At 46.0% G+C, this 21,139-nt stretch overlaps 1 protein-coding gene across 1 annotated transcript in view; it reads left to right on the plus strand.

Moving 5' to 3' along the window:
- Window positions 1–21,139, plus strand: part of CRHR2 (corticotropin releasing hormone receptor 2) — a 187,177-nt gene that overhangs the window by 117,969 nt on the left and 48,069 nt on the right. The window contains exon 8 of the mRNA XM_019529911.1: window positions 10,855–10,927. Coding sequence (XP_019385456.1) covers window positions 10,855–10,927 — 73 coding nt within the window. The remainder of the gene's footprint in view (window positions 1–10,854; window positions 10,928–21,139) is intronic.

Consider the following 21,139-nt stretch of genomic DNA (forward strand, 5'->3'; position numbering starts at 1 on the left):
GTCTCTGTTCTTCTTAGATTTTGGGTTACGCAGAAGCCAGAACAATACGTGTGCATTTAATTTAGCATGATAAATTGCCATGCACGCACGCACACTGGTTAATTCTTTATTGCTCAGTATCATACAATCATAGAATCACAGAAAATGCGGGTTGAAAGGGACCTCAGAAGGTCACATCTAGTCCAACCTCCTGCTCAAAATAGGACCAGCTCCAACTAGATCATTCCGGCTGGGGCTTTTTAGAGCTGAGTCTTAAAATCCTCCAAGGATGGAGAGTCCACAACGTCTCTGGGTAACCTGTCCCAGTGCTTTACTGCCTTTCTAGTGAGAAAGTTTTTTCCTAATAGCTAACCTAAACTTCCTTTCCTACAACTTGAAACCATTGTTCCTTTCTCTGTCATCTGCCACCACTGAGAAGAGTCCAGCTCCATCCTCTTTGCAACCCCGTTGCAGGTAGTTGAAGGCTGCTATTAAATCCCCTCTCAGTCTTCCCTTCTGCAGACTAAATAATCCCAGTTCCCTCAGCCTCTGCTCAGAAGTCATGTCCTTCAGCCCCTGAACCATTTTCATTGCCCTTGACTGGACTCTCTCCAACTTGTCCACATCCTGTCTGTAATGGGGGGCCCAAAACTGAACACAGGACTCCAGATGTGGCCTCAGCAGTGCTGAATAGAGGGAAATAATTACTTCCCTTGCCCTGCTGACAACACTCCTACCAATGTAGCCCAGCATGCCATTAGCCTTCTTGGCAACAAGGCCACACTGCTGGCTCATATTCAGCTAATTGTCAACTGTCACCCCCCCCCCGGACCTTTTCTGCAGAGCTGCTGCTTAGCCAGTGTCTTCATTTTCATTGGGGCAATGTAGGGGGAAGGAGAGTGCAAGGCCAGGCTAAAAGGTTTTCACATGCAATTTTTACGAGTCTAGGTGACAAGCAGTTGAGAACTGGGCCTATCTTTGCATTTACTACATCAGTTAACTGAAGGGCATTTTTTTCACCACCACAGATTTTGTGTGCTATCACAAGCCTATGCCATTATCCTTTTATTGAGTCCTTACCCAAAGAGTGATGAACCTTCTTGAAATCAGAAGCTAAAAATTTTGTGTTCAAATAAATCACCCACAATGTGGATGCTTATCTAAAACTCCTAGAGTCAAATCATTTGGGGGTTTGCTTCAGTTGGATTTGTGGGAATGAGTTCTGATTCATTTTAATTTTAACCAAATCAATTCTTCTACCTCGATTCTAACTTTATAGGAGTAGCTGAGGGTGCTGCCTTAGATTCTGCAAGACCAGAAAAAATCATCAACCACTGACCCTCAAAACTCTGCATTTCCTTTGTCTTAAATATAAGGCAGAGCTCTTAAATGAAATAGGTTCTGCGAGTGCATATCCCTGCTATATGCAGGCAAGGACTTAGCACACTTTAATGAACTAAAACAAAAGCTAGAGAAGAATTGTTTGCTAGTGCTCTTCTGATTTCCATAAATATTCATGCATTTTCTCAGGCATGATATCTGTGTAATCATGCAGTACATCTAACTAGCCTTGCTCACTTCTTCCCAGTTTGTCTGATAAATTCTAAATGGAAAAACCGCAGGACAGATCCAAGCATAATTTTTTTCAGTCAAAAGGCTGCTTCCCCCTAACTCCTGGATGAGTCACCTTGGGAGCATGGACTCAGTTCTGTACATGACACTTACAGCATTCTTCCCAGGTGCTCAAACAATATAGAAGTTGTACCTTAATTTTGCACTATGTAAATATGTTCCACTATAAGGAGCAGAGTTTAATTCCTGATTCCAATAATCCAAGTTCAAGCACTTCCAAGACCAGCTGACTCTTGTGATCATATAGCATAGGGGCATCAAACTTACCTGGTCCTATGGGCCAGATGAGTGGCACAGGATTGGTAGGGCTGGCCCTGAGGGCTGGATCCAGCATCAGCAGTGCTGACTTTCTCCAATCAGTCTGGGGCTGAGGTGTCCACCCCAGATGATCTGAACCAGACACCAGATCCAGAACATCCTCTAGCTAGTCTGGAACAGTAGGCAGCTCTCCTGCCAGAGTGGACACCATAAGCACTGGATCCCACATGTTGGGGGAGGAGGAGGTCCTGGACTGGCCTTGTGTGAAGCTGTGGTAGTGCACCTTTGTGTGCCTGCCACTTTAAGGGCATGAGCAGGCAGGAGACCAACCTGCAGGTGACAGCAGAGCCAGTCAGGGGTTCACATGGCAACCAAGAGGCCACCTGATTGAAGGAGGGCTTGGCTGCCTGAGTATAAGACCAGGCCTAGGGAGCGGGGCCAGCAGTTGCAACTGGGGAGTGGAAGGGTGAACATCTGGCCAGAGGACTGCTGCTCACAGGACATGCAGAGGTCAGGGCAGGAACTGTGGGCGTGGAGGAGGTTCCTGGTCCTGGGGCATGACCTGAAACTGCACCCTGCTGGGGTTGGATGGTGTGGTGGGACTGCCTGTGGCAGGGTAGTCTCCAGGAAATGCCCCACCAGTGCCTCCCTAGTGAAAGGCGAGTATGGTTCTCCAGAAAACCTCAGCCTGGACTGCCTTGCAGGTGACCCTGTGGAGGGGGAAGGCTAGGGGAGCATACCTTGACAGAAGAGCACAGGCCCCAGGCGCATTGAATGGGGCCTGAGGCAGGGTCCAGGCACATCGACAGACTCCTCAGGCCTGAGTGGGCCATAGGCTGAGTTAGGGGTCCAGGCACATCGACAGATACTTAAGGTCCAAGGCGCATAAGGCCCGGAAGCCCCAGTGAGGGGGCAGATTAGTGGCCCCAGTGAGGGGGCAAGGTGGCTGCCGGAGGCCATGTAGAGCAAGGTCTGAGGGGTCCTGAAGGACTATGTGTAGGCTGTGTGAGGGGAAAGAGTTGAGGCCCCAGTGGAGGGGCATGTGGCCCAGTCAAGTCTAAGGACCCCTGAAGCCAAGTTTGGGCCAGAGGCCAAGTGTGGCCCATCAATGGGGCCAGAGAAGCTGGAAGTAATTTTTGGATGCCATCTGTGAGGCATGGGACATGGTAAAGGGGAGGGTGGAGCTGTGTATTACACCCTTGGCATCAGGGCCAGATGATGGGGCTCCATGAGCCAGATCTAGCCCCAAGGCCATATCTTTGACACTCCTCTGTCCTGGACCTTAGAGTAAAGCCATGGGACTTTTCCCATGTGCTGTAGAATGTGTAATGAATGGTGTTCACCAAAAGTATTTGGATAACCAGGTAGGAATGGGGAACTGTTCCTGTGGACAGTTTGTCATTGGCGGTGAAATGCAATCCAAGCAAGACAAATGGAAGGGGCTGTACTTGCAGAAGGAAACCCAAATGCACCCATACAGAATCAGGGTTGAAACTGGATAGGCAGCAGCATGGCCAGGAGGAATCTGGGTTCATGGTGGACCATAAACTCAATAGTGGATTGGTTTAAAAAAAAATGCAGGAGATTGCATTAGGAGTTTTCTGTATACAAGACATAGGAAGTGATAGCTCCGCTCAGTTCAGCTGTGGATCTCTGTACTGCCGTGCAGAAGGAAACTGGAGAGGGTCCAGAAGAGAATGACAACAATGGTGAGGGGTTTTGATGCAAGCTGCATAAGGAAAAGTTAAAGGAACTAGGTATGTTTGGCTTGAAGAAAAGGAAATTAAAAAGGGCGGCCATGAGTAGTTGGCAGCTATTAGAAAGTGTGCCCGGAAGATGGAGAATGTAATCCCCCTCTCCAGAAAGCAGTGGATTTAAACTATAGCAAGGCAGATTCAGTCCAAATCCCAAGAAAAACTTCCTAACTGCAAGTGTAGCAGAACAGTGCAAAGAGTTGGCTGGGGAAGTTTTCATAGATTTCATAGACATTTGGGCTGGAAGGGACCCTGGAGGATCATCGAGTCCAGCACCATCGACTTGTGGAGTCTCCTTCCTTGGAGGTTTCCAAAAAGAGGTTGGATGGGCAAAAAGGAAGCCGTCTGTCCTCAAACTGGGACAAAGGGAGCTTACTTTGTTGGACAGGCCCTGGAATAAAGAGAGAGCATACCTGTCTCTTCTCAAGAGAGTTGCTTTATTGGAAATCTAAACATACATTTAACTAGCATTCAGATCAGGCAATGGAAATGCAAAAACATTCTCACACCCGAGAGGATGGGTGTAGGCTGGACTCCTCAGGAACTTTGCGCTCTTGTTGAGTTCTTCCAACAGCTTAGGTCCATGATTAGCCACTTCCCCCAGTTAATCATCTATATACAGTTATTCCTCTCCTTGGACCACAACTGTGTCATGGTGAAGAGGTTTGTGTGTTCCAATGACCCTACGTTATCTGGAGACTTGTATTCCTGCTAGGGTCTCCCCTGGCAAACAGGTTTGAGGCAAGGTCCCAGACTAAGCATGGTCCAAACTCCTGAAGACCCCAACGGCAGAACAGGCATACTTGAGGACCCAGTGGTTCTCTGCAGGTGAGGGCTGCAGCTTCACGGAGGTCTCCAGTTGACTTGGACATCCTTGCCACTGGGTTCAAGGCTCCTTCCTTTCAAGTTCATGTGGCTTCTACTTGTGTACCGGCTTCCCCACATTAAAAGAGGACACATGCAGGCCTTTGCCGGGGATGTTAACATCTTCCACAAACCAAGTCCTGCAACAGTGGATGAGTGGTGGTGAAGGCAGGAACAGTGAACTCTGAGACTCCCTAGTCACAAATCTACACATAGACATCTCCGCAGTTGTGTTATGGTCATTTTGCACTTACTCAGAAAGAAGTACAGTTTGGAAGCTGTGGCTGTGACTGAGCAGTCCTCTTTAGGATCCCATCTGCTCACCCTGAACGAGGAAGGGGCTAGAAGAGGTGCCCTAAACATAGGTTGTCTCAAACCCTGCTGGCTGGATTGCTGCATCCAGTGGGATCACTCTACCTGTGGCTGAAACCAACCAAATAAAGTACTGACATTCACCACGTGGCAGGTCCACGCTCTCACGGGCTCCCTGAACAGTGAAGTGAGGGTCCTGAAAGAAGAACCACCAGAGTAGCTAGAGAACTTGCCAGATACGACATCGATTTTGCTGAAAGAAGGAGGTGGCTACACTTTTTTTTTTTTGGAAAACCACATAAAGAGAGGCTCATTCATGGGGCTGACTTGGCCATCAAGAACAAGACAGGTAATCAGCTTTCAGAACTCTCTGCGGGCATTAACGAGCACCTTATGACTCCCTACCTCAAGCTCAGCAACAAGCAGTATGCTATGGCCATCGGTGCATGTGCCCCCGCACTTGACGATGAAGAAGTCAACAAGGAAGAGTTTACTGTGCTCTTGACCCAGCCCTGACTGCCACTGCCAAGGAAGACAAGCTCACCCTCCTTGCTGACTTCAATGCAAGAGTTAAGGGACACTCTGAAGTGGCACCATTGGGAAAGGAGGTGTGGGAGGAAGTCAGTTCCAGTGGTATCTTCCTCTTCAGCAGATATGCAGATCATAACTTGCTCATCACAGATACTGTCTGCACCGTACATCAAGCTACAGCCCACTTTGTAGAGAACCATCTTGCTCTGAAAACTGAGAAATGGCAGAGGAGAAAGAAAGCGTGCAACATCCTGGCCGACAGCTGTGCCCCCCACCCCTCCCCAAGGCACCACCTATCATATATCTGTGGAAAAACTTGCAAAGCATGGAATAGACTCTTCAGCCATCTTAAAACTCACTAATAACGCCCCTCCTCCCCCCGGTGGACATCATCCTTGTATTGAGGGATAGCCAAAGATATACAGTTATTAATGACATGCATCTATCTGCAACCTGATTGGGTATATGGTAATGCAAGGGGTTGATCGTAAAGACCCCATCCTCAGTCAAGTAAAGAATTTATGGCAGATACTTAACAAGTGTTTAACTAGGTGGCCTCAGAAGTTCGCACTTAGGTTCAACTATTAATGATGACAGCTGTTCCTTATGGTAATAGGTTTCAGTTGCTTTGTTTGTGTGACTGTAGTCCAACACCTAAGTCAGTGCTTTCTTGATTACATCAGCAAAAACTTGCAATTTGGCCCGGCAAGCCTACCCAAAGTTCATTCCAACCTTCATATACAAATCGAGGCACTTATGCCAAGGCCTCCAATATGTTCTTTACAGGGTGTTTTGCCTGAGGTGGGTTAGGAATAGTATGTCCTGCATCTTTGCAGGGGGTGAACTAGATCAGCTTTGAGGACCCTTCCAACCCTGTGACTAGATGGCTTTATAACTTTACTTGTGGGAGAGCCTTTGATCAGCCACAGGTCTGCAAGAGAATCTGGCCACTGTTCAGAAAAGAAAAGCAGTAATAGGCAAGAGATGAATTGCTCCTTATATAAAGCTTCATTGATGGGCAGTTGGTAAGGAGAAAAACATTAATAAAAAATCTTGTTAACAGTCAGAAAAATCAACATTGCTTTTGCTATCTGAAGGCTTATCAGGGGAGCAGGAGGGATATTAATTAATATTATACAGTGTGCAAGTGTTTGCATATCTCTGAGCCTAATGAGAGATGCCTTTGTTGTCCGTCTCAGCCCTGAGGGAGGTTTTCTTCTATTGGGGGGGGCTGAAGGAAAGTTATGAGTCTGATGCACATTATTAAAAAACAAACTAAGAAAATAATAGCTTCCCTGTGGATTGTATGTGGGTGTTGTTTGTTTTTAATTTTTTTTCCTTGTTCATTAAAAAAAACCATTTTGTTGATTTTTTTGTGCGGGTTTTATTTCAGGATTGAGCACTTGGTTTGGAGTTAAAGGTAAAAGTTAAGGCCAGTCAAGTAAGGAAGTCCAAATCGCTGAATACTATTGCAATCCTATTGCTCTACATAGTGTAAGCCAGGGGTGGGCAACCTACAGTCTGTGGGCTGGATATGGCCCATGAATTACTCAAATTTGATCTTTGGTGGCATGCAGCTTAGCCCAGCTTGTTTGCCCTCTTCAGCCCATGCCATGCAGCCAATCCACACCACCCCCCCGTGCTTTCCCCCACTTCTCTCACAGCACTTGGCCAACAGCTCCAAGACCTCCAAATCCACTGCCGTGCACTACCACTGGGAGCTGTTCCCTACAGACTCTGCACAGGTTGCTCCTGGGTCTTCAAGTCCTGTCTCATCCCTCAGTCAAGCTTGAGAGCCATCCTTAGCCAGAACAAGCAGCTTTCCAGACGACCCTTTTCTAAAAACGTTGCTAAAAAGGTCTTTGATCCCTAGGTGACAGGCAGTCTTTTAAGAGTTCATCCAGTTTATCCTGAACTGTTTCTGCAAAAACTTCCAGGTCCTGTCAGCTCCATAAAAACTGACACTTCCTTCCGCATACACTTGTCTTCTCAATTGTCCCCAACAAATCAATTTTCTTCCCTTCGAGACTGTCGAAGTGGATAATAATTAGCAAAGTAGGATGCAGCTCCTGCCAAGCCCTGCTCTCCCTTCCCACGTTTTGGAAGATATCTTGCAAATCATTATCAGATCTTTGCGTCCGTACAACAGAACATAGCTTTGTAAGAGTCTATCGAATTGGCACAAGAGTCAACCCTATCTCCTTTGGTCAACCTGACTGATATTTTGCATACCAAGCAAAGAAAGTGCCAGTAATCAAATAACAGGCTGACTTCCATTTTTTGAGACCTTCTAGCCTTGCTGCATTTCATAATGTTTCTCCAATGAAGAGCATGCCCTTCTCAATATGTGGTTGCCTTCAGGAAATATATTTTATTGGAATAACTACACAGTTTGGATACAGTTAGACAAGCTTCTGAATGCAGGAGGTCCATCACAAGTGATGGGCAGTGAAGGGGGTCTTTTTTTTACTATTCTTACAATAACCCTACCTGATCTATGTTTTTCCACAGCCCAGCCTATGTTTCTCATCTGCCTCTTTATGTCTCATTTTCTAGACTGAACTCTTGGAGGCAGGGGCTGTTATTCACCATGTGTTTGTACAGTCCCTATAATGATGGGGGCCTAATGTGGGTCTGTCTCTGTTATCAACATCATAAGCTCCCAGATGCAGGTTTATGTCTTGGGCAGCAGTAAACATGTCTTCCGGACTTAAATAATCCACTGCTGTGGTGTGCCGCAGCCAGGCGCAGAGAGCCCCAATCAGCAAATTGCCGCACATTGGAAAACAGAAAAGAAGAAAACTCACAGATGCAATTTGCAGAATCCAGATCACTGAGCTCCAAAACACACCTAGATCAGAAACTTTGGTACCTAAGCAGGTAACCCAAACTCCTGAAGAGTTTGTGGCTTGAGGTTCAGGACTCCATATCCTCTTAGTGTATTGAATACTCGAGCCAAAATTAATGTGCTCTGGATAGCACAGTGCAGTGTCATGGAGAAATATGGAATCCAGCTTTGAATGAGCTAGCTCAGGTGCTGGATACAATACAGCTATGACAGCTCAGTGTTTCTTCAGGCTAATTACGGGTAGTCCTGCTGAAAAGCAGGGTGTATTAGCTTGGATGGAGCTTTGTGGTAATGTGGCTGTACTTCTTTTGGTACCTGAGGTAACTCTTTCAGAGCCAGGTTCATAGATGGTTAGGGGCTGGAAGGGATCTTGTAGATCATCAGGTCCAGTCCCCCTGCACTAAGCAGGAAAAGACAGTGGCCCCAAGCAAGGTGACCGTCCAGTCTCCTTTTGAAGATTTCCAGGGTAGGTGACAGCTCCACCTCTGCAGGGAGTTTATTGCACAATCTGGACACCCTGATGTTGAATGAGTTTTTCCTCGAACTGATCTTGAAGCAGCCTTCCAGGAGTTCATATCCATTGCTCCTGGTCTTTCCCAGGGGTGCCCTGGTGAAGAGCTGTTCACTGAGTTCTTGATGTACTCTCCTGATACGGCGGTAAGCTGCGACCAAGTCTTTTCTTCTATAGGCTGAAGAGTCCCGGGTCCCTCAGCCTTTCCTCATATGGTTTGTCTTGCAAGTCCCTGACCATACAGGTGGCTCTTCTCTGGACCCTCTCAAGTTTTCCCACGTCCTTGTTGACGTGCAGTGCCCAGACCTGGCTGCAGTACTCCAGCTGCAGTCTCACCTCTGCGGGAGTATCATTTCCTTAGCTTTACATGAGATGCAACGGTTAATGCACGCCAGCATGTTGTTTGCCCTGCTGGCCACAGTATCGCACTGCCGGCTCAAGTTCATGCGATGGTTGATCACTACCCCCAGGTCCCTTTCGGCTATTCAAATTGTCACCACCGAGCCTGTATGTATGTTGAAGGTTGCTTGCCCCCAGATGGAGCACCTTGCATTTGGAAGTGTTAAACTTCATCTGGTTCCAGTCTGGCCAACTCCACCTGTATCTGCAACCTATCTTCTGGCGTGACCACACTACTCCATAACTTGGTGTCCTCTGCAAACTTGGCCAGTGAGCTTTTCACTCCCTCATCTAAATCATTGATGAAGATGTTGAAAAGCACCAGTCCAAGCACGGACCTCTGAGGGACACCACTGGCCACTTTGCGCCAGGACAACACAGATCCGTTCACAAGAACTCTCTGGGTCCTACCATGCAGCCAGTTTTCCTCCTGCTGAACTGTTGAGCAGTTAAGCCCACAGTCTTCCAATTTTTCGACAAGGATATTGTGGGATGCTAGATCAAAAACCTTTTGGAAGTCTAGGTATATAATGTTGACCTTCTCTCCCATGTCCAGGTAGCGAGAAACCTGGTCATGAAAGGAGATGCTATTGGTAAGACAAGACCTACCCATGACAAAGCCATGCTGGCTGTCATTCAGAATCTTACCCTCAACGAGCGTATCGCACATAGATTTTTTAACGAGCTTTTTCAGGATTTTCCCTGGGATGCAGGTTAGGCTGATTGACCTATAGTTGCCCGTGTCCTCCCTCTTCCCCTTCTTGAAAACAGACACAATGTTGGCCCTCGTCCAGTCCTCAGGGACCACTGTGGGTACACCAATTTATTCTTTTTCAAGAGGACCGTGATGTCCCTACTGAGGCAGGAAGCCAGGTATCTTCAGTGCAGCTCTGCATTGTGTTGCGTCAATTTGTAATTTATACAGTAATGTGGAAACAGCCAAAGTCATGATGTGGGAGCACAGAAGCCCAGACTTAGTTTCCCACTTGCTGAACTCAGAGAAAAGAAGGTGCTGTTCCTGACTTGAATTAAAGCAGAAGTATTACCTTCAGATGCATTGCAACTCTGCAATACCCAACACTGATTTAACAAACTCCAGTTAACTGACCTTTTTCGTAGAGATAAAGTTAACTTTTTTGAGGTTGTATTGTAGGAGAATGCTTGTCAGACCAACTCATTTCAATCCCGATCCCTCTCTGTTAAACTCGGGGGTTGCTAATCTAAACTGCACCCTGATCAAACCCCTCAGGATGGATTCCCTAGTCATTCAAAATCCAATTTATTCTTCCTGTTTCCTTAGAGCCCTTTGCATAAGCAGGTCCTTACTATACACATGCGAATAATTTGTCATTCCTGCATTATAATGCTCAATCTTCTTCCATTCAGGGGACGAGCTCTCTTTCTGACACAGGCAATTACAATTTGCAGCCATAAAGGAAGCATCTGCTATAAGGATGACCATATCCTCCTTCCAGCTGATCTCAGGCACTGTTCTCCTGTTTCCTGGAAATGTTTTTCTGGCCAACAGCCAGAAACTTAGCAGGAACGTGACTTGGGTATACTTAGTAACAATCAAAGATCAGATCTGTAGCCACAGATGAGAAGACTTGCTAGGAAAAAATGGACCAGTTGCATGCTGTATATGTAATTAAACATAAAAAAGATTTCCAGGGCATGACTGCACAATTCCCTAAGATGTATATAATATACTCAGCTTGTGGGAATTGCATTAACGCTTACAAATGGGTGTTCATTTTCTCTTACAGATGCTGGTTCGGGAAGGAACCAGGAAAGTACATAGACTACATATATCAAGGCCCAGTGATTCTTGTTCTTCTGGTAAGCTTATGTGTGGGACTAAGGAGAACTGCATCAAAATCATGAATGTTTATATAGGCCCCCTTGTATTTGGTGTGCAGTTAGAACATGCATGTTTTAGACTTGCAATGCATGTGCAAACCCTGGGAAGTGTTGAATGTCTTCACATCAGCTTTTCTTGTGCCGTTTGCAGTAGGTTGGGGGAGCTTGCCTCTGGCTGTGGCTCATGAGGAAGTCAAGCCTGTTGGTCTTGTTCGTTTGGGGCAGACTCAACCCTGTATCAGCCGCTGTGTAAACCAGGGCTTGAAGCATCCTGGCGTCTGCCAGAGGGGAGTTTGTAGTGCTTGTCAGTCAGTCTCTTTCTTACCTCCTCCAAGTACCTGTGGAGTAGGCAGCATAGCCGGGGTAGTAGGGAGGTATGCCAGTCCATCGTATCTTTGTGATTTTTGTAGACATGCCATCTGCCTCAGTCTCGGGAGAGGCTCGACTATAGTGAGTCTGTCTGATTTGAGGAAATACAGCTGGCACTTCCCCGTACCAGCTGGGGTGAAGCCAACCTCTCCTTACCCGCCCATCTGTTTCCACTGTTTAAACACTACATTACTGCAGTTCCAGTCTGCGGCAAGTTTTGTGCAGTGCCATTACCCTCATGAGAGGGAAGTACATGCAGAGAACCAAATCGCGGGTCTGGCGTGAGTCCTGTTCTGTTGAAGCCCCATTACAGCGGAGGTAACGAAGTGAAGTAGATTGCTGCTGAGATGGAGAGAAAGGAGACTGGAGATTTTCTCTCAAAAATCCTCTGGGGACCCATCTGTAGGGCTTTTCCAACCCGGGAAGGAACAACAGCATCCCAACACTTCTTCCTGGCCTTTCCCTTTGGGCACAAATTATTAATGCACTTAAATCAGTGGTGGGCAACCTTTTCTGGCTGCAGGCCAGAATGACCCATCTCAGGTCAGGGCACGAGCATAGGTGGCTGCTAGGACCTGCCTGAAGCTGGAGGCATAGGGGAAAGCACTCACAGTTGAAGCCCTGCTCCATCGAATGCCTCCAAAACCCCATATCTGCAGACAGTATCCATGGGTCCATGAGCGGGATCTAGCCTGCAGGCCATGGGTTTTCAACCCCTGACACAGACTCATTGTGCAGTGCAGAAGCTGTTCCCATGACCCCATTGTGTTGTATGAATCTGTAATTTATACAATAACGTGGAAACAGCCGAAGTCATTATGTGGGAACACAGGAGCCCAGATTTGGTTTCCAACTTGCTAAACTCAGAGAAAAGAAGGTGCTTTTCCTGATTTAGAAGGAATTAAAGCAAAAGTAATCCCTTCATATGCCCTGTGGTGTATTGCAACTCTGCAATACCCAACACTGATTTAATGAACTCCAGTTAACTAACCTTTTTTGATGAGATGAAGTTAAGTTAACTTTCTTGAGGTTGTATTATGGGAGAATGCTTGTCAGACCAACTTATTTCAAACCCAGTGGCTCTCTGTTAAACTGAGGGGTTGCTAATCTAAACTGCACCCTGATCAAACCCCACAGGATCAGCTCCTTCAGCCCTTTGACTCTGTCCCATCTGGGTGTGATTAGAGAACATGGATGGCTTTTCCCAAGCCCCCTTTTTCTCATCAGGCAGAGGACTCTATTATATCTTCAGTCAACTTTTATATTAAATAAAAATATCATGTAATTTCCCTGAAACCACCTCCTCTAATTCCCCTGGCAGTTGCTGCCCATTCCAGAATCCTTCCCATCATTTTTATGCAATCAGCATTCTCATACTTTTTGCCACTTGCTGGTTTTCCTCCCCCAACCTATTGAGAAACTGGGTTTACCTTCCCATACCAAAATCCCATTCCCCAAATTACCTTGAGTGATATTTTTCAAGACCTTTAATTTTTTTTTTTTTTATAGAGAGCATTTTTTAATTGAAAAGCATTTCATGCCCAGCGGTTTTATGGACAGTGCCTCCCACCGTATGCCACGGTCCTTTGAAAAGGTAGCCGTACGTGCCATGGGAGAGTGGCTGGAGGTCCAGCACAAGTAGGACTTATTTTCAAAACGCTGACACTTTTGATTTCCCCATGCCAGGTTTTCTGTAAGCGCTGTGGTCCCTGTAATTGTTCTGTCGAGGGAGAGCATGACAAATTCATAGAGTCCAGCAAATGACAATGATGTCAATTGCTTTTCTGCAAAAAACCACCCCTTTTAGGAAAGAAAAGCTGTTTTTTGTCATAAAAAAGTCTGCTAGAAAAATGTCAGCCCCATTAGTCTCTTCAGGCTATGTGTAGGAGAAGCTTCCAAGGGTGTGTGACTGAACCATAGGAGTGAACTGAGGTCCTGAACTAGGAAACCGCAAGCAAAGGAGCCCGTATTTATATTCTTGGACAGCTCTTGATTAGATTCTCCCCTGTACCAGGGCAGAGCCCCGGTGAAGTTCGTCGATCATTTGCAGGGTGAAAGCCTGAGAGCTGAGACGATGCCAGGATCAGCCTCCTGGGCTCGAGACAGCTCTATGATTGGTGCCATTTCTCCCCAGCCCCTTTGTAAAATGGGCCACAGATGCTCATTTGTCTCTTGTAGTGCACCTAGGGATCCTCTGATTTCATAGATTTCATAGACATTAGGGCTGGGAGGGACCTCAGAAGATCATTGAGTCCAGCCCCACGCCCAAAAGGGCAGGAGATGAAAGCCACAATGTGAGTGTAGTGGCTTCTGTTGCTACTGCTGCTATTATTTAATAGCCTTGGGCACCTTTGAAGCAGATAATTATAAAATGGCAGAAATGTGGCAGGAAATTAAAATATTAAAATTGAATTTTCGGCTGGTAAGTAAGCAATTAAAGCATTCAGTATTCTGTTGCCTTTCAGGAATCTAATCAAGTAAAGCACAGAAGAGTTGTTATCTTAATTAATTTTTTTTCTTAAGCCAACACAATGGATATTTTATCCCATCTCCCTCGTGCATTTCGACATAATTATAATCTATTCAAAATTCCTGTAGATGGCAGAAAGGCAGTACAGTCACATGCACAACACACCATACCGGGAGCCAGGAGCCCTGTGTTCTCCTTCTAGCCCCTTCCTGGACTTCTGGCCCTTCCTTCACCTCTCTGTTTCTTCTACTCAAATGATGCTCCCATTCCTCTGTTGAAGCCACATTATAGTGGAGGTGCTCTAAGATCTCCAGAGAAACGGTGCTATACAGGAAATAACTATATGTATAGGATCTGTGCCGTGTCACCCGTGGGAAACCTGGCAGTGACAAGCAGTGAGTAGGTGCCAGATTTTAGAAAACAGATGTTGGCCCATTCATTAATTCATTGACGTTTCTTGGGGAAATGGTGGGAGCCCACTTCTTGGAGAAATCAGATGAGGGCCCAGATTCTCTTCATCCTGTATCTCTTTGAAGTGTCATAGGATTAGATAGCAGAAAGGACTCCTTTAGCTGGTGAGAACATCCCAGTCAGCCCCTTTACCACCCTCCTTTGGGGACCCCCTTAATGGAAGGGGTGTTCAACTACCCTGGGAAAGGTAGAAATGGCCCTGAAATGCATGAACAGCCACTAGTTTCTTTTGAACCTGGCTGGGCATGGGCTTGGGAGAGATTCACCCTCTAAGTGGTTTATATTTTAATTTCATTGTGGATGAAAAAAGCACTTCTCTGTTGTCTAGGAGTTTAGCTGCTGATGCTTTCTCACCTCAACTTGGGGGTGTTAACAAACTACCCCAAGGGATGATAATGTTGAATGGTCATAAACTACTGCGAGACCATTTCAGGCTGGACATAAGGAAGAATTTCTTTACTGTCTGAGCCCCCAAGGTCTGGAACAGCCTGCCATCAGAGGTGGTTCAAGCACCTACATTGAACACCTTCAAGAGACATTTGGATGCTTATCTTACTGGGATCCTAGGATCCTGCTGACTTCCCGCCCTGGGGCGGGGGGCTGGACTCGATGATCTTCCGAGGTCCCTTCCAGCCCTAATGCCTATGAAATCTAGGAATTGCTGTATTCTTTATTAAAATACTACAAATGCACAGTTGTGTGTGCAGTTACGGGGGCAGAGAGTGGAAAAGCAGTAGTAAAAGCCTGTCCACAGCAATGCAGAGAAGGAAAAGAAGGATGTCTGTATGTACATGCGCATCTCATCAAGTGAGCCGGCATGAAGAGCTGCTCATCGGGCCAGCAGAGTCATAATAAGTTGTGTTTTGGTAGCAGTAGTTTGAAAGACAGAATGTCTCAGAAGTAGTCTGATATTCAGCTTGTGCATCGTTGCCTTTAGGTCTGCTGTGAACCTGCCACTGGGGGATGCTCTGTGCCACACTGCCTGGTGTCTCTCCATTTGCTGGGGGCTGAGTCGGGGCAACGGGGATGTGCCTTGGATTCCTGCTCTTGCTTGCTTCAGTGGTTCCTTAGGGGCTGTGGCACCTGGCTGTAATTTAGAAGAGCCTCGAGGCCGCTCTGGACTGAGCCTCAGGCCAAACTAGCTGCCATCCATGTCTGGAATTTGGTGTCCTGAGTCTCACTTGGGTATCACTGCAACGTGGCCTGTCTCATAAGAATAATGGAAGCACAACAGTAATTGCATTGTATAATTGGGGATATTTGATACAGTTTAAGAAATTAGGTTCCTTATTTTTTCTATTATTGTTAATGAGGCACTCCTTTGCAAGGAAAGGTGCAGCGGAGAAGGGGTTATGACCCTGAATTCATTCAACAGTCTTATTTTTAACATTCTTATTAAGACATTCTCCCACGGCAAAGCTGCGTTTTTCATTCAAATCCTGTTTCTCATTAAAAAAAATCTTCAGCTATAAATTGTACTAAAGCTACTCAATGGTCTGTCATTTTATGAGGCCTCTTCAAGGCTAATCAAGCAATAAATAGTGGCTCAGATGTCCTTTATCACTGCACTTTTAAAGAGCCATTATGGGAAGTTCTGGATTAATAGCACCGAAGATTGAAGGCCTACATTTATCCATGTAGAATACAATGGCAGGGCTGACTTCCCCAGCAGTGAGCCATAAATCTCTGCTTTAGAAATGAGAGGACGGTTCAGTCCTTTTTCTTTGGGTTTGAAGTAGATGCTGGAATTGGAGGAAAGGCCACTAAAAAAGCCTGAAAGCTCTGGGGCAGTCTCGCTCTCAGATAAATAGATTTCTAGTTGAACCAATGATGAGTCAAAAGATGCAAGTAAAATATGAAGTGCCAAAGTAACTTAAGGCCAAGACTAACCAAGGGGTTCAGATACCTAACTGACCCTTGAAATCAGTAGTAAATTGGAGTTTGCCTCCTACTTCGGTATATTTGCTTGGGAAAACTGACTGGTATAACTTGACGGGTGTAATTATATTGCTCTCATTGCACTAGGAGGAAGTGATATATAAGCTATAGTAGAAGAAGGCTGTGTTAATCCTATATGTGTGGGGACAGAGTCAGATCGGTAAAGGCATTTCACTAGAGCTCCAACCATATGACTTCGAGCCTTGCTCCAAACTTGTGTTGAAGGTCACCCAGCTCTAGTTGACACATGGGTACCTGGTTAGTTGGGTTGGGATGTTGAAAGCGTGACATGATACCAGCCCCTTGTGTGCCACTGATGGCAAAAATTGGCATGTTTTAATAACACTAGCCTGATGGACCACTAGCTTTGGGTAAACTTTGACCTTTATTCCCAAATAAATGTCCCCATAGAGAGTTATACTGGAATAATAGCCATAACAGCGTAATGATACCAGAATAATTCTGCCACAGCCAGAGGTGCCAAGTACGTGGGGGCCCAAGGTCCCTGGCTCCCCTTGGGAAGAGGGCTGTCACCTCAGATGCATAAAACTTTCCACATGTCCATCTCCCCGGCAAATATAAAAGTCAGTGACTATGGCCACAGCTCTACATAGACCTTAAATTCTCTTTTCAAAGACGACATAGGCCAGAGCCTAAGTCTCACTGAAACTCCAGGGCTCCAGGAGAATCATACCCTTTGATTCCTCTTGATCCCATACCACATGCAGGCAAGACCCCCCAGGGCAAAATAAGTGAAGAGGGTGCATGACTTATTGTCATTGTGATTTTCTTCTCACTGTTGAAGGTAAATGATTATATAAGGGACCCTCCAAGAGAAGAAAGCCCTCAATACCTTCTTGCTGGTCCCCTGGAGCATCTTGTGGCCAAGAAGTATGATGCCGAGAGTTGCCAAGCTCAGCAGTGGTTCAGGATGCAAGATTACTTGTTTGTTTGCTTCCTTTTTTCTTTCAGAGGAAGTAGAAATGTTTGCAGATGCCCAGAATTGGAAGACATGGCCCAGATTACTTGTAGTCAGAGGTTTTTTGCTTTTGTTTGGACATTGGACTTAGAAGACGACGCAGGTGTGAAATAGAAATTGCACGTCTGGTCTCCACATCTCAAACAGGACCTGGTAGAATTAGAAAAAAGGAGAGCAAAGGGTCACCAAGATGGTCAGAGTTACAGAGCAGCTGTCTCACCAGGAGAGACTAAAAAGGCTGAATTCTTCAGTTTGGAAAGGAAAACACTTGATATGATAGAGGTCTGTGAAATCATGATTGGTGTTGATCAAGCAAACAGGGAAGTGTTATTCACCAAATCCTAGAATATAAAAACTGGGGGCCATCCACTGAAACGAACTGGAGATAGAGTTGAAAGAAATGAGAGGAAGTATTTTTTTATACCGCGTGTAGTTAACTTGTAGAACACCTTGCCACAGGGAGCTGTAGATGCAGATAGCCCCGCCAAGTTCAAAAGGAGAAGACAGACATGTCTGTTTAATAGCTATGAAGGAGAACAGTCAGGGATGAATAGAACAATGATAGCTGAAGCCAGGGAGGGTAAGAGAAGGAAAGGATTACGCCAGACATGCCCTGCACATGCCCTAATGTGTGGCATGTGCAGGGCCACACATTAGGGCATGTGCAGGGCCACATATTAGGGCATGTGCAGGGCCACACATTAGGGCATGTGCAGGGCCACATATTAGGGCATGTGCAGGGCCACACATTAGGGCACGTGCAGGGCCACATATTAGGGCATGTGCAGGGCCACACATTAGGGCATGCCTATGCTACTGCTATTGTTGGAGACATAATATTGAGCTAGATGGACCATTGGTCTGACTTAATATGGCTCTTCTCATATTGTGTGCACAAAGCCGATATCTTTCTCTAGAAAAATACAAAGGAGCAAATGCATTTTATTTCTTCCCCATTCCTTGATGCATTTCAGTGTTGGGAAGGAGCCAAGCTGATATAGTCATGCCAATGTGGTTGACACTATGAAATTCAATTTCTTATAGTAACTGCAAAATCTAGTTGTATCCTATAGTTTTGATTGCAATGTGTAGTACAAAAGCTATTCTTGCTTCTCATAGCTTCTCAGCCTGGTTTTAATCTAGCATCTTTTTCTGTATGGATGGTACAGGGGGCAAAGAGTTGATAATCCCTGCCAGCAGATCAAATTTCTGTTTCTAAGTAATATAGTGTATTTGATACAGCACCTTTGATGCAGTCAGTCTCCAAGTGCTGGCAAGCCAGTGAAAGGTACAGGCAGAGGAACAGGACCAACCCATTTGGAAATGAGCACAAGGTGTAGTTAATTGAATGTCTTTTTTCTCAGCCGCCGCCAGTGTTAGCTAGCCCCCAGCACCAAATCTGAATTGCTCTATAGTATTTCTGAAATCAAAGAGCTTGTTAACATCCAGTGTTTCAAACTGTTGGAGCCCAGGGCTCCTCAGCTAATTGGTTTGAAATATTTAAGCTGTTTAACACTTGTACATGTCTTTAGGAGATTTTTTCTCTGTCTGTAACTGATAAACAAGCAGCTTTCTGACCTGTGCAGTTAAGGCCTTTTTCAAATAAGTCATAGGGGTAAATTTATTGCTCGCATAAGCAGGCACATGAATAGACAGAGAGACCTACACTGTGCTCCCAACTCTGCTCTGAATGAGCCATTTTGGCAAGTGAAATCCCTGTGGTGTGCCTCAGTTTCCCCATCCATATCGCAGCATTTGTGATCCTTATCTTCCTCTGAAAAGTGCTTTGAAATCTGCAGATGGCCAGAGACTGTGGATCCGCTAGGTGTGATTGAGTTAAGGGTGGTGCCCTTACCAAATGTGGAATGTGGTCCTGGGTCTGAAGAAATTCCTCAGGATTGATAATCCATGTTTTCAAGTGGCCTTAATGACTTATATTAATCAGCTTTGGTTCCCTGTATGTATGTTATATCCTCCCCTTGTTGCAGTACAAGCAGACAAGAACCATTTTAGATGGACTCAATCTAATAGATGTCCCAAGGATGGAGCAAATCCTCCATCCAGTAGACCTTTAAAAATGAGGGCAACTACCGTAAAAACATGCTACCGCTCAACCCAAGCCACTGGATCTGGTGCAGAAATCAATAGTTAAAATGCTAAGAGACTGTGATATTCAGGAGGTCCCACCCAGGGACTGAGAGAGAGCGCTTGACTCATTTATTCTAACAAAACCAGGGCTGAGATGGGGTACGATTGCTGTCTAAGAGCATATTAAGGGGATAAAACCCCAGGGTGCTAACTGTGTCTGCTATCTTCTCAGCTGGAGAAAAGTGATTTAAGCTAAAAGGCAGTGTTGGACAGATGCATGTACATAGGCCATGAATTTATCTAGTCTGGAAATTAGGAGAAGGCATCTAAAACATCAGAGCAGTGAAGTTCAATAGCCTTCCTGTCATCTGGTGGAGACAACAATTCATCTTGATTTAGGACGGAGCATAATGTGTGGCATGGCTGCCTACTATAGACAGGATTGGGAATCAAGGGCCCCACCAGTCTCCTCCAGTCCCACTCTTGAATAATCCTGTGACCATAATGATAATTTCCAGCCTTGAAATCCTATAAAATTCACTGCCATGCAAAATGGTGTCACAGTCAGTTCACTCCACATACTGTTTTTGTGGTAAGTAAGAGCACCGTTTAATAGAGATCACAAACTGCCCCATCTTGGTCTGACATAATTCAACAGATAGCAGCCAGCACAGATGTGCATCTGTTAGTAGCCAGCCCAGAAACTGGTTAAGAAAGAAAGAGCATCAGGCACACACAGGGGGTGGGAAACAGGGAGGTTTGCAGTAGCCTTGAGAAATAATCAGCTGCATGTCTGATGGGATCAGCTCAAGCAGTGGTCTGGCCTTGGCGAACGCGTGTCAAAAAGAGGAGGCCTTAAATGGTGTTTAGTCAGTTGGAAATGGGGAACCTCTGGATGGTTTGGAGCAGTTGCAAATATAAGTAAGCAGTTACTTTTGTTTTATGAGCAGATCCCATGGCTGGTGGGTAAGTCCCTTAGACCCACTGAAATCAGTGGGAGTTGGGCACTGGACTAGGTCCTAGGCTGTAGTGTCACTGGAGATAGGTTTACAAAGGGTGCCAGAATGACAGCGTCCAGGGAGCCTGCACCTCAGCGGAGGCAGCCTGGGTATGGGGGCATCATGCCACAACAACAGCATCATTGCAGCAGCCAGGGTCTCTGGGTCTCCAAGGCAAGTAAGACTGACACCCTGCCCCTTCCCTGCTCTTTGGGATTTCTGCTCAGGGCATCAAACTCAGTAGTTATGCCTCTGGATGTAGGTGCCTAACTAACGCTGAGGATTGGGGCATTAGCATCTTTGTACCTGAGTTGTCCATCTGTAATAGGGGAATGATAGCACTGTCTAACCTCCAGAGGCACTGAGAAGATGAACATAGCAGCCTTCAACTACCTGCAGGGGCGTTCAAAAGAGGATGGAGCTGGACGGTTCTTGGTGGTGGCAGATGACAGGACAAGGAGAAATGGTCTCAACTTGCAGCAAGGGAAGTTTAGGTTCAATATTACGAAAAGCTTTCTCATGAGGAGGGTAGTAAAGTGCTGGAACAGGCTCCCCAGAGAGGTGGTGAAAGCTCCATCCTTGGAGGGGTTTTTTAAGACCCAGCTAAACACAGTCTTGGCTGGGTTAATCTAGGTGGAATGGTCCTGCTTTGAGCAGGGGGTTGAACTAGCTGGAGATGGTCCCTTCCAACCCTCATTTTCTATGATGCTATGATATTAAAGGTTGGAAGGTAGCAGACCCTATAGCAACGAAGGCTAGAAAAGTACAAGAAATAATGAGACAGGGTGGGTGGCACGGCTCTACGAGCGCTCATGGTGCTCGGGCCAGGTGCCAGATGACTGGAAGATAGCTAATGTGGTCCCCATCTTCAAAAAAGG

Source organism: Crocodylus porosus, unplaced genomic scaffold (assembly GCF_001723895.1).
Source record: "Crocodylus porosus isolate Cpor-Errol unplaced genomic scaffold, CroPor_comp1, whole genome shotgun sequence".
NCBI lineage: Eukaryota > Metazoa > Chordata > Crocodylia > Crocodylidae > Crocodylus > Crocodylus porosus.